This window comes from Puma concolor, chromosome F2 (assembly GCF_028749965.1).
Source record: "Puma concolor isolate L17-30 chromosome F2, mPumCon1.1.hap2, whole genome shotgun sequence".
Taxonomy (NCBI): domain Eukaryota; kingdom Metazoa; phylum Chordata; class Mammalia; order Carnivora; family Felidae; genus Puma; species Puma concolor.
This window is the reverse complement of record NC_141684.1, coordinates 79,812,617-79,829,156: the sequence shown is the minus strand read 5'-3', so window position 1 is coordinate 79,829,156 and position 16,540 is coordinate 79,812,617. Positions and strand designations below refer to the sequence as shown.

Sequence of the window (16,540 nt, the reverse complement as noted above, 5' to 3'; positions counted from 1 at the left end):
TTTTACTTCTTGCATATCACATCTCTCTAACTTGTATTACTTTTAGCAAATATCCGCAAGTAAGGCTCAACTCTTTGCAAATGTCTTCATTTTACTTGTCAGATAATTTAGCTGAATATAAAACAGAAGGAAACTAGATTTTCTCTTCTTCAACCATTTCAATATATGCGATTGCCTTCTAGCCATGTACAGTTAACTGTCAGTGTAATCGCTATGCATTTGAAGGTAATCTGAAAATTATCTTGGAATGAAAGGTTTTATCTCTTTCAACTTTCTGATCATAACGCGCCAGGTATAGATTTCTTTTTTAAGCCCTGGGTGGGAATCAGTACAGTTCTTATTCTGAAATCTCATGATTTTTTTCATTTATGAAAGAGTCCTCATTATTACTTCTCTAAACATTGACTCCAGCTCATTATTTCTAACCTATCTTTCTGGAACTCCTACTGGATATGTCCTGGGCCTTTGAATTATAGTCTCTGTGTTTCTTAACCATCCGGAAAGCTAATTTACTCCAACAAACGTACCTTCTAATTCTCTAATTCTACCTTTGCTCGTGTCTAATCAGTTCTTAACACACTGCTCTATGGACCCTAAAGTCAGGATAGAGGACTCTAGGGGGAGGAAAAAAGAGAGTGTTAATGAAGGGACACCTAGGTAGCTTCTAATGAATTGGCTGTATTTTTTTTTCCTTAGCTTGGTTTATGTTAAATAGATGTTTGTTTCAAATTATCTGCTCTACTAGACTTTAAGTTTCATGCACTTTCAGTCTATATGTTATCTTTCTATTTAAAAAAATACTCAACGACAAATAATGGATGAGTTAAGATTTGGTGATGTTAAATATTGCTTGGTATCAGCTCTTCCCTTTCACCTCTACTTTTTTTCTATGCAAAATGGTTAATACAGTAACAGAAATTTCTGCCTACACTTTACCTTTCCTTCATTTTATTCCTTCTTTTTCCATTTCTCTGTTTCCTTTTAAATGCATCTTAGTTTCTTCAGTCACCATATTTAAAACCCTTATGCCATACATTCCATCAGGCAACAGGATTTCACTTGTCCCTTTCTAAATACTATTTCAGTGCCTTTATAACCTTGAAAACATAATGACTGAATTTAAACTGTAAGAAGGCAGAGCAAGCAGTCTGAAGACATGACAAGCAGCAATTTCTATTTCTCAAGTACCCTTGAACAATCTCCAGATGGAAATAAATTGAAGTCTTCTATCAGTTGAAGTCTTTCTCCTGGGCCAGATTCCAAATTTAATAGTGTTCATAATTGCCTTCTTTCCAAGCTATTTTTAACCTACACTTATTAGTTTTCTGCAAGAATTAAAAACACATTTTACAAACATGTCTGGGTTTCTTACTAAAATTACAAATTCAAATTATATACAGAAAAGACACAAACTATTTTAATATCAGAATATTTTGTGAAGAAAAGCATAAAAATATAGTGTTGATTATACACACGACAGAAAACAATGAGATTTTGTGCAAGCCTGGGAAGGACACGTGCGAGGCATGCTAGGTACCAATAATGTAATTAATGAAAATATAATTATCCAAGTCCTGTGACTGAATTGTATCAAACATGTAGTTCATTCTATGTATCTATTTCATATCACTTTCCCACTCGTTCTTTAGATGTTTAATTTTTTAAGTTTGTTATTGCTATTTAATTTTATATTCAGACTTTTAGATTGATACATACCACGTTTTATCAAATAGTGCAATGAGAATAAAAGAAATAACTAGTATTTTAAATAATCTTGTATATCCTTTATTGCCAATTCACTTACATCACGTTATACAGATTTATCGTGTGAAATTTGCAACACCAAATGTAAAATGTCAGTTTGCAACTAAAATAATTAAGATGAGGTTACATCTAATTATGTTCAGATTTTAAAACACGCTAGTTTATTATTATCCCACTACTTCCTTCTAGAAATAATACAAAATCCCTTTAGTCAATTTCACAATCATTAACGTCTAGAAATATAAATTTTAAAAAGCCTCCAGATAATTTGGACAAGTCAAAAGATGAATGCTAAAAGACGTTTTTGTCTCTAAGAAATTCTGATAATTTGGGAAATTTCATCTCTAGATAAACTAGTTGAAACAAGATAAATGGGTTAACGAAATTGGAAAGAGAATACAACACACATCCATGCTTAATATTTACTTGTTGTGTATCCAAGTAATCTTCGGTTTGGGGTTTCCTTCCGCTCGGCAAGTGAAGTAGACAGTATTCCCTGATGTTACCTCCACATCCTGGGGCTCAAAAGTAATTCGGGGACTCTCTGTGACAAAAGAATTATTGGTGTATTTTTAAAGACACAAAATTACAGTATCCTAAGATTGAGAATATTTAATATCCGTCTACATTAAAGTTTTACAGATTGTCTTGCAGTTACCCAGTAATATGCCAGTTTAGACATTAGACATATATTTAACAAAACTTCAGAAATTTGAAAGATTCGGTGCATAAAGGAATCTCTAATGAAGTAAATGAAATAAATTTCCCTGTGCTTTTATTTCTAGTAGTTCAATACAACCATATTTATGGAAGAAGTTTGATTTTATGGGTCGATATTTCAAGCCAAGTACTTCAATTGAGCTTGAAATTTGTAGGCAGCCTTCCTAGACAATTAGCCATCTAACGTCCACTTTATACAATTTATAAGAATTTGTATGTCTAGACCTCAAACCTGGCTGAGCAAAATTCCTTATTAATATAAATGAATGTTTCCCTTCTCAAGTAATAATTAGAGGTAAAACACGGAAACATTTAAATTATTTTAATAAGAAAGATTGATTTTGAATGAATCAAATAAGATTATTGAAGTTAAATTATGAGAGAAAAATGTTAGACAGGGAATTTCACTTTTCTATGGCAAACTTAACAACTTTTTCTAAACCTTTCTAAATGATAAAACTCTTCTTTTCATAAGTACATGATTTGAGATTGTCAGTCCTTAACAAATAACCAGATCTAATATGTCTGAAGAATGTTATACAAGTCCCAATCTTAACCACTTCATCAAAAGTCCATATGATCAACACTTGGCCTTACCCTTTTTGGAAAAGTAGTTTGATTCATCTATATATTTATGAAAAAAAAAAATTCAACATTACAGTATGTCAGGCCCAATGCTAAGACCAGTAATGAAACAGTGATCAAAACAAAATTTCTGTAATCATAGGTTTATCATTTCACTGAAAACAACTGAAATTAAACAAACACAAAAATGTATAATAATATGTTGTGATAAGTGCTAAGAAAAATAAATGGTGATTTGATAGATAGACTATAAAAAGGGACTTGACTCAGTGTGTGTGTGATAGGGAGAAGGTGGGTAGAAAGCGAGATTAAATAAAGCCTTTCTAAGTAATTCATATTTAAGAAGAGGGCTATTATAAGGAGACGTGCAAGACGAATACTGTAGACAGAGTAAAAAGCATGCAGACAGCCCTTGATTTGGAAAAAAGCTTAAGAACTTTTAGGAACTTCAAGCCCATCGTGACGGGTAAACCTCGCTGAGCAAACGGACAGGAAGGCTGGATCAAGGATACAGAGAGGAGCCAGAGGATACAACATACAGGAAGTGTGGCCTTGTTCAGGATTTCGTGTTTCATTTTCAGGTGTGGGCAGCTATAAAAGAGTCAGAGCAAAAAGGACTATATCATCAGATAGGTATTTTAAAAGATCTCCCCAAATATAAAAGATTGGAGAGGGAGGAAAATGAAAGCCAGGACACCAGTTAAGATGTACTGTATTCCAGGGGCGCCTGGGTGGCGCAGTCGGTTAAGCGTCCGACTTCAGCCAGGTCACGATCTCGCGGTCCGTGAGTTCAAGCCCCGCGTCGGGCTCTGGGCTGATGGCTGGGAGCCCGGAGCCTGTTTCCGATTCTGTGTCTCCCTCTCTCTCTGCCCCTCCCCCGTTCATGCTCTGTCTCTCTCTGTCCCAAAAATAAATAAACGTTGAAAAAAAAAAAATTTAAAAAAAGATGTACTGTATTCCAGGCAAACTGGACCACAACATAAACTTGAAGTTGGGAGTAAAGATGGAAAGTATGGACCAATTTGCGATTTATTTGGAAATAAAGACCAAGTTACATTTCTTCTCAATCTGGATGGAATTAGATCATATTGATATAATTTTCCAAATAACCTGCTGAGAGAAGTTAAAAAAACTTGGCCTCCGGTGAATGGGACTTTAGAAAGAAAATGTCTGCTGTAAGCTCTCACGTGACTAAATCTCCAAGGAGTCCGATTATCACACACATGCACACGTATGTATGTACATTCAGCTATTCATATTTAAAGCTATATATAGGGGCGCCTGGGTGGCGCAGTCGGTTAAGCGTCCGACTTCAGCCAGGTCACGATCTCGCGGTCCGTGAGTTCGAGCCCCGCGTCGGGCTCTGGGCTGATGGCTCGGAGCCGGGAGCCTGTTTCCGATTCTGTGTCTCCCTCTCTCTCTGCCCCTCCCCCGTTCATGCTCTGTCTCTCTCTGTCCCAAAAATAAATAAACGTTGAAAAAAAAATTTTTAATAAAAAATAAATAAATAAAAAAATAAAGCTATATATAAATATAGATTAGATAGATACATAGGTAGGTATCATCTTATTTATAGTAAAAGCTTGAGGTGAGAACCAAATAATATTCTAAGAAGCTGTACTTGGATCTTCAAGTAAAGGCTGATAGCCTTATCAAAGCTGCCAGTATATGAGCTATGTTCATCAAATCCAAAGTTTGCATTAATATTGTGAATACTAATAACCATTTGATCTAAAGTTGAAAAACCGCAATTATTTATTTTTTTTTTTGTTTTTTAGAAAGTTTTACATTTACTTATTTTTGAGAGAGACAGAGCACAGGTGGGGGAGGGGCAGAAAGAGACAGAGAATCCAAAGCAGGCTCCAGGCTCCGAGCTGTCAGCACGGAGCCCGAGGCGGGGCTCGAACTCACAAACCGTGAGATCATGACCCGAGCTGAAGTCGGGGCTCAACCGACTGAGCCACCCAGGCACCCCTGAAAAACCTCAATTATTAATCATTAGCACTAAGTGATGCTGAGGAATAAGTGGAAACTTTAATGCCGGTCACAGTGTCCTGTGACCTTGTTGAAAGACAGTTTTCCTCAATATTTGAGGAAATTTGAAAGTTGGATTAAATGGTCCTCAAGGACTTTCCCAGCTCTGTTTATGATGATAAAAACTCCCTTAGGCGAAAATGCAGATAATGAAACAGAAATTGACCATACTTTTAACTAAACCTCTTAATAGCATCTTTTGATATTATGCTCTTTTAAATGCAACATTGTATTAATATGTATTGTATTAATTGTATTGTATTAATTAATTAATTAATTGTATTAATTAATTGATATGTATTGTATTAATAAAACCTTTATAGAAAAGGCAAACAAAAGACAACTCTGTTTTCCACGCACAGAGAAAATTACGTACCACAGTTGAACTCCTCCACGGTTACGGAAGCAATGGAGCGTCCCTGGAGCCTTCTGGGATATTGACATGTAGCAGCAGCCTGAGTTTGGCCATTTTGGGCATAGCCTTGCATAAGTTCCCCCAGCCACATTAAGTCACAGTCACAAACTAGGGCATTGGAATCCAGACGCCTAGGCATGCAGGCAAGAATGACAACTGTTGAGTGACTATTAATGTTGTTTGCATCTTCTGAATTAAAATCTTTAACTGCCTCCAATTTACCTCCTTAGTCACATTTTTGACTCCAGGATTCGTCGGTACCTATCCACAGACTACAACACACGCTTACCTGTAAGCTGACCTTAATAACTACAGGATCAAATGAATGCTTACTTGTCTTACAGAAGGCTCAGAGTTGAAACTATACATAGTGAAATGTTACAGATGTTTTAAATGTTAAGAACAGAGAATTTATACTTGGTAGTATACTTTTTTTTTTTTTTAACTTTTTCACAGAGGTTACTTACAAGAAAGAGTAGAGGCTTGATTACCCAAACGAGGCCTAAAAACGTGCTGTGTCTGATTTGGGCGGCTGCCTCAGATGACTGGCTCTTTTCTCTTGCAAACCACCTTGACATCAGTATGGATAGGCCTGTGTTCTCTTGTGTCTTCAATCTTCCCAAAGGACAGAGGCAGGACTTCTTAAAATTTCTTTGTGTGTGTGTGCGCTAACAGGCCTGGCTATCACTGGAAATGATGCCATCTTACAAAGGCCCGCATCTGGGAGTGTCTCTGGCAGACCGGATGGGTAGGCCCTTCACATTTTTTTTGTGGTATTTCCTAACCTAGGCCCACAAGTTGTTCACTTTCGCTAAGTTTTACTACGTTTTCCAAATCCCTTCCAGCGCGTTTTTTTTTTCCTCATGAAATAAAATTGAGAGATAACCAAAGAGATTGATGGTGTGTACCTCCATTCTTGCCAAAAGATGTGTAGCAAAAGGGTACACAAAGTGATAAATCATCTCTTTCATCCATCCGAAGGGTGAAAGGGCAGCATTAGTTAAATGAAATCCGTAAGTCTGTCTATAGCGGTAATGAGGTCACACTCTGCACAAGGGAATTCAAGGGATGAAATGATAATATGAATATATTTATGACGGGGATGTTATGTTGTCCAAATTTTATTGTCATAAGTAATGCTTTATGTGATTTTTAAGAATTTAAAAATGCTATATTTTTTAATAATTGTATAAAATGTCCTTTAAAATCATTTGGGAAACAAAGGAATTTAAAGGATCAATTTGCATATAAAATTAAAAATCACCTAGCTATTTTAACTTAGGAATCTGTATTAGTAGCAAGTTACTGGGAATAGTAAGCTAAAAGTAAAAAAAAAAAAAAAAATCATGTTCTTCTCTAGATTTGGAATTTATAATTCGAGAAAATTGTACATTTTTTAATAAATTTAAGAAAGATTTATTGTCTGATAATTTTGTGAAGTGTATTGTAGATGCTTCGTTCATAAGATTGTTATATTGTACTCGAACCGTATTACATTGAAAACTAGCTATATTTAGCAGCATTAAATAGTTAAAATTAAGGGGAAAAAGTCTCACATTCATTAAAAGGTTACTGAATGGTATGGATTTTATTTGCTTAATGCTTCCATCAAGATTTCACACTAAACAGAGAAAATAAAGCCATAACTGAAACGGAGAATACTTTCAGCCTTGTCCAGAGTGATGTATAAGACGTAACACTTGACTAGTACTTGTTCAGCAAGGTATTGGGTTCAGTGTCCTTGTCTGCTCCTTGTCACTGACTGATTTACTGAACCAGCTACTTTGCTAAAAAACTGATCTATTTCAACATGAAGGAGCCCAAAGTTCATTCTGATTTATGTTTTGAGTTTAATGTCTGGTAATTTTATCAAAAGCAGTTTGTTGTTAAATATTAAGGTGTAAATTCTCACTTTAGTATCACCATGAGATTTCTGAGTTGAACCAAAGCCAGGACATCAACAATTCCCTTGGGACCCACCATTCTTGAATGTTCCATTTCCCTGATGTCATCATTGCTTACATAACAACCCTCCATTAATCAGCGATCCACTCTTTCCCATATGTGTCCTCATGCCTGTGTGTTTTAACAACACTAGAGCATAAGATTTCATTTCTTCTTTTTATGACCACTGACTTCAATTAAAATATTCATCCATAGCAGGGATACAAAACATGAATAAAACAACTATAGGTTATTCTTTTTTCACTTGCCACTTAAAAAACTCCTTTATATTTGAGGGGTGCCTGGGTGGCTCAGTTGCTTGAATGTCCGACCTCAGCTCAGGTCGTGATCTCGCAGCTCGTGAGTTTGAGCCTCTCATCGGGCTCTGTGCTGACAGCTCAGAGCCTGGAGCCTGCTTCAGATTCTGTGTCTCTTTCTCTCTCTGCCCTTCCCCTGCTCATGCTCTGTCTTTCTCTCAAAAATAAATAAACATTAAAAAAAACCTCCTTTATATTTGAAAAAACATATAGTACTAGAATTTTTATGGTAGTGAAAAAACATATAGTACTATATTTTTGCACAAAAATCCATTTGGGGAGGCTTTACAAGTTGAGTGTTTCCAAATTTATACTGAGAAAGCACTACTTAAAACATAGCCTATCATTTAAAGCCATAAATTTTGAAAAATAAAACACTAGATAAAACTAGATAAAACACCATTTTATCAATAATAAAAGTGGGTTGTCTTAATCTTTATTAGCCTATACTTATTAGTAATACACTTAAAATCACTGCCATTTCACTGTTCTCTATTTTGAAGGTTCTCTTACATCAAATATCACACCCGATGTGCTAAATCAAAGACAACTTCTCTTTGATAGCATTCAGTCAAGAATCACAACAGTAAAATAATTACCCACTTGGGTCTGTTCACTGCTCAAAGGGCAACTTGAAAGGGAATAAAAAAGCACGGGGTAAGTTCAAATTCAAATCTTTCTATTTGAAAATACAGTAATATATCACTTGTGCTTACATAATCCCTTTCACATAAAGATCCAAAAGCACTTTTTAAAAAGAATTTCATTAACTTTCTCAGTACTCTTGGAAGGAATGTGGTCGTCATGAGTTAGAAATGATATGGTACAGACGGGGAAACCACGAGCCGGTGTCCCCTACGGCTCCCAGTGCTGATAGGGCACATGTGAGCCACACAGGTTTCTTGGACTCCCAGATGCGACCAATGCAGTGACCCTCTTTCAATTGTTGAGAGACTTCATTGTTGAAGATGGAATCTATTTGATGGTACACACAGCTTATTTACTAGCCTTCAGTTACTTTCCTGTATTCTGATTTTCATGTATAAATTACAGCCTGGATAGGCACAGGTTTGAGGATTTGGAATAACAGATACCAGGGCTCACCATCTCAGCCTGACCAAGATCTCATGAACCCTGGAAGAGCTGGCTCAAATCGTCTGTATGTCAGTTTACCATGACCAGAAGTGACCAGTGAACCATCCATCTATGAACACAACATCAACACAACATACAACGTGGATGGAACTGGAAGCTATTGTGCTGAGTGAAATAAGTCAGTCACAGAAAGACAGATATCGTATGTTTTCACTCATACGTGGATCTTCAGAAACTTAACACAAGACCACGGGGGAAAGGATGGGGAAAAAAAAATTGTCTCAAACAGAGAGGGAGGGAGGCAAACTATAAGAGGCTCTTAAATACAGAGAACAAACTGAGGGTTGAAGGGTGGGGGAGGGGAAAATGGGTGATGGGCACTGAGGAGGGCACTTGTGGGGATGAGCACTGGGTGTTGTATAGAAGCCAATTTGACAATAAATTATGTTAAATAAATAAATAAAAGTGGCTTAAAACATTTGAAATAAAGACAGTGCATGCATAGAACATACATAATGGCACATCACTGTAAAATAACGTCTCCCTCTGCTTCCTGATTAGTATTTGCTTCTCTGTGTGTGTTCCAGCAATGGAGTGAATGCGTTTCATTAAATGTGAGAGGTTAGAACAAAAAAGCTGCTACTAAAATTTAATAAGAAAGAATAGCACAAAGAGATTAGGGGAAAAAACAAGGGATTTAGCATTTCAAGACTTTCTGAGAGTCTTAGAAGTCAAGAATGATACCCAGGTAGAAATCTATGTAGAAAAGAAACATTTAATGGGAATTATAACCGCAAATATACAAAGACAGTGACTCTAACCACATATGGTATAACAAATCCAACAAGAAAAGGAAGAAGGGAAGTAAAAAACATATTCCTCCCACTACCAGAATAAAGCATCCTATTGCCTTGTTGCAAAATATCTTGGTATTTTTCACTTTCCAGATATGACTCAAAACCAAGAATGTGGAAAACAACAACATCCCACTATACATCAATCGGAATAGCCCAAATCCAGGACCCTGACAACCCTGAATGCCGGTGACCTCTCACTGCCGGTGGGACCACATTGGTACAGCCAGTTCGGAAGACAGCCAGGCAATTTCTCAAAAACCAGATATACTTTTGCCACAAGATCCAGGACCCACGCTCCTTTGTATGTATCCAAAGCACGTGCAGCTTATGTCCACTCAGACCCTACACGTGGATATTTCTAGCAGCTTTATTTCTAATGGCCAAAACTTGAAAGCAAACACGTGTCCGTCAGCCGGTGAAGGCAGAAACAAACTGTGGTACAACCAGACGATGGACTAGTACTCAAGACTAAAAAGAAATTCTCTATTGAGCCATGAAAAGACATGCAGACATCTGAAGTGCCTATTACTAAATGAAAGAACCTCATCTGAAAAGGCTGAATGCTGTAAGATTTCAGTCATATGACATCCGAGAAAAGATGAAACTATGGAGCCGGCTGCGGGCACGAGGGGATGAACAGAGGAGCACAGAGGACTTTTAGGGCAGTGAAAATATTCCATACGACGTTCCATATGCTATATATCGTTACACATTCATCTGACCCCATACGACATCGTACCAAGGGTGAGCCCTAAGACGTGCTACGGACTTTGGGTGATCCCGACGTGTGGATTTTAACAGCTATTCTACTTTGGTGGAGGATGAGAGTGGCGGAGGCTGTGTGTGGGGACAGAGGGTACGTGGGAAGTCTCACTACTTTCTGCGCACCTGAAACTGCTCTAGAAGACAAAGTCTATTACAACAGCAAATGAGAATCCACGCGCGTACTTTTCCAAACGGCTCAGTGCAACCAGCTCTGAGAAGGAAGACTTTGGCAGGTGAAGAGAATCACCAAGCAAGGCTTTGGTGGGTTTGAGCACAAAGAGCACAGCCCGAGGAGAAAAGACGGGGGAGGAAGCATCTGCGCTGAGAACTGCCATGACAGAAAACAGAGCACGAACACCCGAAACAACGGACTGGGGCTGGATGAACGTTCCTCCTGATGATTCGTGATCCTTGAAACACAGCGATTCCAAGTGTGATTTCCAGGCACCAAGTACAACACACATTTCTCTCCCTCGGTGTTCTGATACCTACTTAAATCTTCACCTTCCCTTGCCTGTCAACCTGGACCTGGGCACATCACACCAGAAAGACAACAGCAACAACGTGGCCCCCAAGAAGGCTGAGAGAGAAACCTCTGTGAGTCTGCCCCCGTGTCCCCTCCAACTGGGACCGGGAAGCGGGACATTTGATCTTTATCTGATAACTGGAACTCACCCAGGGGAAAAATAACAACCAGAAATCCATCAACGATGCAGAAGTATACCCAGAGAGCACGGTGCAGAGACAGATCAGGGTAAAGGCAAGTGATTCACAGAGGCAGACGGAAAAGGGAGGCAGCTGGAGACTAAAACAGGATTGGGGTGTTCGCTCTGAATTGTTTAGTGTCGGAAGAAATGAACTGTACCCGTAACCATCCGTGCAACGAGGCCCAGCTTGTGAAGTCTGGCCAGAGGAGTCAGACTTTCTTTGGAACTTCTCACATCTCTTTTTTAAATAAAAGCGAAAGGAAAAGGAAGTCTTGGGAGCCTTTAGATTTGACCAGCAAGGAAATTACTGAGAACCGAGGAAAGTTCTGTCTTCAATATTCCTTTTGAATGTCACTTCTAAGGGAATACATGAAAAGCTCAGTAGACTATCTGTGTCCTCTATCGCTGTGCGGTTAACGAAACCGTTTTCTCTCGACCGCGCTAGAATTGCAATGATCTTTCACGGCAGAAGGAGACAAAGGCAAATCATCGCTTGGGGTTTATTTATTTGGGGGGAAATCATACGGTTTCTGTGTTTGCACGCTTCCTTTCACTTACAGTCTCTTTAATGAATCCAGATGAGAAAAGCTCCCGGCCGGGATTTTCGATAATTTGTTGTTATGCAAAAACCTGAAAAACAAAGGGTAACTTTTAATCGCAGCACAGTAAGGACGATTTAGGAGACTTTTTCAAAAAGTCTAACTGTGACTCCATAGTACATTTTCAAAAATATCTCAGTGAGGAAAGGCAAATATGCAAGCGTCGTTTTAAAGACTTACATGCACGTTTCTACCGCTACACTGGTATTTTCTCATCCGTGTTCTTTTTTTGTCTTTTAATTTTTTGTGTTAGTTAGGGATTACAAGTGCTAAAGAGAAAACCACAAAAGGAAGTCTTTAAACACACAGGAAATCAACATAGAGAATGTTTTCATCAAAACAAATGGCACAGTAGTGTATGTATGACTGCAGGGGGCTGCAAGCAAACCATGATTGACCGGATCCTGCGGTTTAGCTAAACTCCAGTCCCATTGGGTGCCGCTTGGTCCGTGGCTCAGCCAACCGTTTGCGTGTTCGCTTTCAAATCCATGCCCACAGCCCGCGGAGATCACAGAAGCAGCTCGTCCCCAGGCTCTTTTGACCCTGGCTTCCTCTTCCCAGTTAGGTTCCATCACCAGAGGTGATGGATAGAGGCAACGCAGGAGGCCCATGCCACAGGATTTCTACCTCTCCTTTCACCTGGTCAGTCCAGCACGGGTCTGGGCTCCCTGAGAGCGCTGCCCGGCCATACCACCTCCCTGCACTGTGACGAGAGAGATTAGGGCTAGCAGATGACAGCTGGGCTCCCATTCTCACTAGCACCACTGAAAGCATATTCAACCAAGGGCATGTGTATGAAAAGAAGACAAAACAATAATCCGCAAAACAGAGGAGAGCTCCATGCCATTTCTTTCTTTTAGAGAGAAAGAGTGAGAGCGACAGGTAGAGGGAGATGGAGAGAAAGAGAAACAGAGAGAGAGAGAGAGAGAGACAGAGAGAATCCCAAGCAGGGTCCATGCTCAGTGTGGAGCCCAATGCAAGACTTGAACCCACGACCCTGAGATCATGACCTGAGCTGAAATCAAGAGTCAGTCACTCAACCGACTGAGCCACCCAGGCATCCCTTCATGCCATTTATTTCTGAAGACTGTAGGAAATGGGCACAAATAACTGAATAATATGTAGAAAGTGTTAACAATTAGCTACATCCAGCCTCCCTCTGAGTCCTACTTCATGACCAGTGCTCCTATCTCAAAGTGTAATAGGGTCATCTGGCCATGTTTTCCTAGCAATGTATGTTTTTAGCTGAATTTTAATTATCTATTAGGGATTAAGGTAACAGGGAGTCAGAAGGAGCAAAATGTTTTTATGGTTTTGGAAATTTGAAGCACACCTGAATAGATAGAAATTTTCTCCTGATCCTTACTATTTTAGTTCCTTATACTCATCATCCTCTGCCCCACCCAATTCACCAAACTAAGAAGCAATGACTAGAGAAGAAATAGTAAACAGGTTAGGACGGGTGTATGGATGGAAGTCACAGAGTAATTCTAAATCCCCACAAGCCCTAATCCATTTTCATATCTCAGGGGATATTGGAATAGAATTTCACAATGGAGAAAAAGCTTGTAGTACATTTCAGCTGAACCTTGGGGAAAGCCAAATAATTTGGACAACTTATTCGCGCGCGCGTGTGTGTGTGTGTGTGTGTGTTTGCTGGACTACAAGCTTATTTGACTATTTATAACTAGCATAGTGCATTGTGATAACAACAGTAAAAAGGCTGCTGATTATTCTCTTAACGTATTTAAAAAGCTGCAAATTGCATCAATAATCAGAGATCGAAAGATGTTATCTATTTTCCAAGCCAAGTAGACCAGAATTAACTGTGGAACAGGCAAATCAAATCAAGAAAAAAGCATAACATTTCCACCACCACAGATTTGGAAGCAAGGTATGTAAATATTGAAAAATCACTGTCAACAATTTTCCTTAATTTTGTACAGTGATGAAAATGTCCAAATTGCTGTCATTTCAACATTAGTTTATGTCTTACATATTACTGGGCTTCCCGAATCAGGTGTTATCACCACTTGTTATTTCTGTAACTATTTGTTCCTTTGTCTATAAAATGGGGCTACTATTATTATAATTACTGTTATTAGAGAATTCCTAGACTACTATGTCAGTGACGGTACTAAAACAGAAGCACTATTTCAGCAGTCCTGTGCAGCAGGGGTGCGACGATGCATGCCTGTGCTGCCTTTTCTTTCTTCTTTCCAACTTCCCTGAAGTTAATTTTCAAAATGCCTTTGCAGATGATGTGTTGAGTTCTGCTTGTGGAAGTATCACTTTGACCGCTTTAGTCCCAACAAGTCCTAAAAAGCACCTCCTCCTGTATTGGAAAGTTTGTCTAATTATTTGCCGCTGATGTTTTCCGTTAAAGACACTTGATTAAAAACATTAGCAGTATCCATTGGACTGGAATTGATACAAAGACTGATCTCTTTGCTGTGACAGAAATATACATGCTATCAAACAAGCCAAGCCATGAATGAGGTTTTTTTTCAACATTAATGTTCTGAGGAGAGAAAAATGTATCTTCTGCCTGAAATTAACGTTAGCGTTTAAAGATATATCCATTGGAAATCCAAGAGCCTTCCAAGAAGTAGAGAAAACCTCCTGTTCAGCTCCTAACACCTTGAGAAAGCTTCTTGAGAAAGCCTTGGCTTTAGTGAGGTGCATGCCTGAGAAAGAAGACATTTTTCCAGGCCGGTTGACTCCGTAAAGCATCTAGTGTGATGTTGTATCAAACTGGTATTCTCCCCAAACCAATAAAACCAAATGTATGCTCAGTCACCGTGAATGTTCTTTATGGATACAGAATATCAAGGTTTTCTTCCTCTTGATCTCTTTTCCCCATTTTTAAAGACAGATTCACTAAAGATTCCAAACAAAAAGCAGGCGAAATACAAACTATGGCTTGCTGAGGTCAGTATGAACATAAAAAAGAAATACAAGGAGCCAGCTTTATGAAGAACGTCCAAGATCTCACCACTGTGCAATTGGCCAGTGGCACTGGGGAGAAACGGTATCATTCTTCCATAGCAACCGTGAATTATTAGACAAAAAATCAGAATTCTGCACACTTCACCAGAGGCATGACTGCAATCTTCTACCTGTGCATCAAGCTCTCAATTACCGGTTTAAATCCATGTGGCTTCACCAAATGCATATAGAGTCTTTTGCTTGGTGATGTAATAATACATAGTTTATGACTGTTTAAAGAGAAGTTGTATCTACTGGAGAAAAATCTAACTTTGGTAAAGGGCCAGGATTTTCAAAGTAATTCTCCTCTTCATAGAAAAGACGAAGACACAGGTCTTCACTTGTCTGCGTTGGCATCATGCCTCCACTGAAAAGAACGTTCCACACAAGTGGTAGGGGTTGCTATTTATGAATGCAACACATGGGGGCTTTTATCAAAGCCTATAAATAAAGAACTATTCTAGATTTCCTCTTGCTGCCGCTGCTGCTGAATGCACATTACTTGCAGACGTGTGGTTACAGGCAAAGTCAGCCTGAATTTGTTTAGAGTGAGAAATACCTTAATACGATCATTTAATTTTAACATTTAAAATGTCATTTCAACAAATGCTTCAAAGTTATAGGCAGAAGAATGCCGACTCAAAATAGTGGGCTAGGCATACGAAGTTGCCTCATTCTCTTTCAGAACTCTACTGAAATAATAGCCCAGATGGCCAATACAATAAATAAATCCATACCAGTCAAGAGGACAGAATGTGAAAAGTCACCAACAGATAAGAGATTGTGGCAAAAAACGCTAAGGGGAAAAAATTACCGGACAGAAGAAAAGTAATGGATTTTGTGTGGAGGGGCAACTAAAGAGGGAAGCCTGTCCTCCCTCAGTCTCGTATTTGAGAAGGAGAAATCTGCCAAGGCTGAACTCACTGCTCACAGCTGGTAGAACAAGAAAGCGGTACAGAACGCTCTCCTACCCAGTTCCCTCTCCTCCTCCGTTTCATTCCTTCAGCAAAACAAACACACAAATCCAAACAAGGCAAGTTCATGCATTACAGTTCCCGTACTTCCATATGCAGATAAGGTTAGAGTAATGGCATGGGAAAAGCAGTTGATTAGCTCTCTTTATCTTTCCATTTTAAGGGTCTATTTCCTGTATCCCTATGAAAGGGCATCCTTTTCGGAACCTACAAACTCCTAATTTCCAATTTTTTCCCAATATATTTAATTCAAACAGATTCCTGATTCAGTGCAGCTCTGTCATTCTGCATTTTTTTATTCTTTAAAAAAATACCATATCTTCTACTAAAATCACAACCAGTTTGGTACTATAAGGGACAGAAGAGATTAAGGGTTAGAGCATCTTCATCCGGTAAAAAACAACACAAGAGAAGGCTGTCCAAGTGTCCTCTGGGTTTGTTACTGTTATCGCATAAAGCTGTACTAAATATAACATTCGTCTGGAAGTGTGTGCACACCATGGTGTAAGCACGATGACTTCCCCAAAAGTGAATGCAGCTGTGTAGTTACCATCCAGGGAAAACAGAAAAAGACAGAACTGTCAGCACTGAAGAAGCCCCCTCCTGCTGTCCGCCATCACTTCCTTCTCTCCAAAGATAACCACTGTCTAACTTCTAGCTACCATGCATGTTTCTGCTGTTTTTGAATTTCTTCTAAAAACAAAATCAGACTATGCGATTTTCGATGTTTGATTTTTTTGTTTGTTTGTTTCAGAACGCTTCTGAGACTCGTATGT

The 16,540-nt window shown here is 38.7% G+C and overlaps 1 protein-coding gene across 9 annotated transcripts in view; it reads right to left on the bottom strand.

The window, feature by feature from the left end:
• PXDNL (peroxidasin like) overlaps positions 1-16,540 on the bottom strand; it is a 429,117-nt gene that overhangs the window by 120,930 nt on the left and 291,647 nt on the right. For all 9 annotated transcript variants that reach the window (XR_015246688.1, XM_086695277.1, XM_086695273.1 and 6 more), the window contains 3 exons: positions 11,762-11,833; positions 5,480-5,649; positions 2,191-2,308 (listed from right to left, as the gene is read on the bottom strand). Coding sequence is in view for 8 of the 9 variants with exons in the window: in XM_086695277.1 (XP_086551403.1) it covers positions 2,191-2,308; positions 5,480-5,649; positions 11,762-11,833 (360 nt within the window). In the remaining variant the exon portion in view is untranslated. The remainder of the gene's footprint in view (positions 1-2,190; positions 2,309-5,479; positions 5,650-11,761; positions 11,834-16,540) is intronic.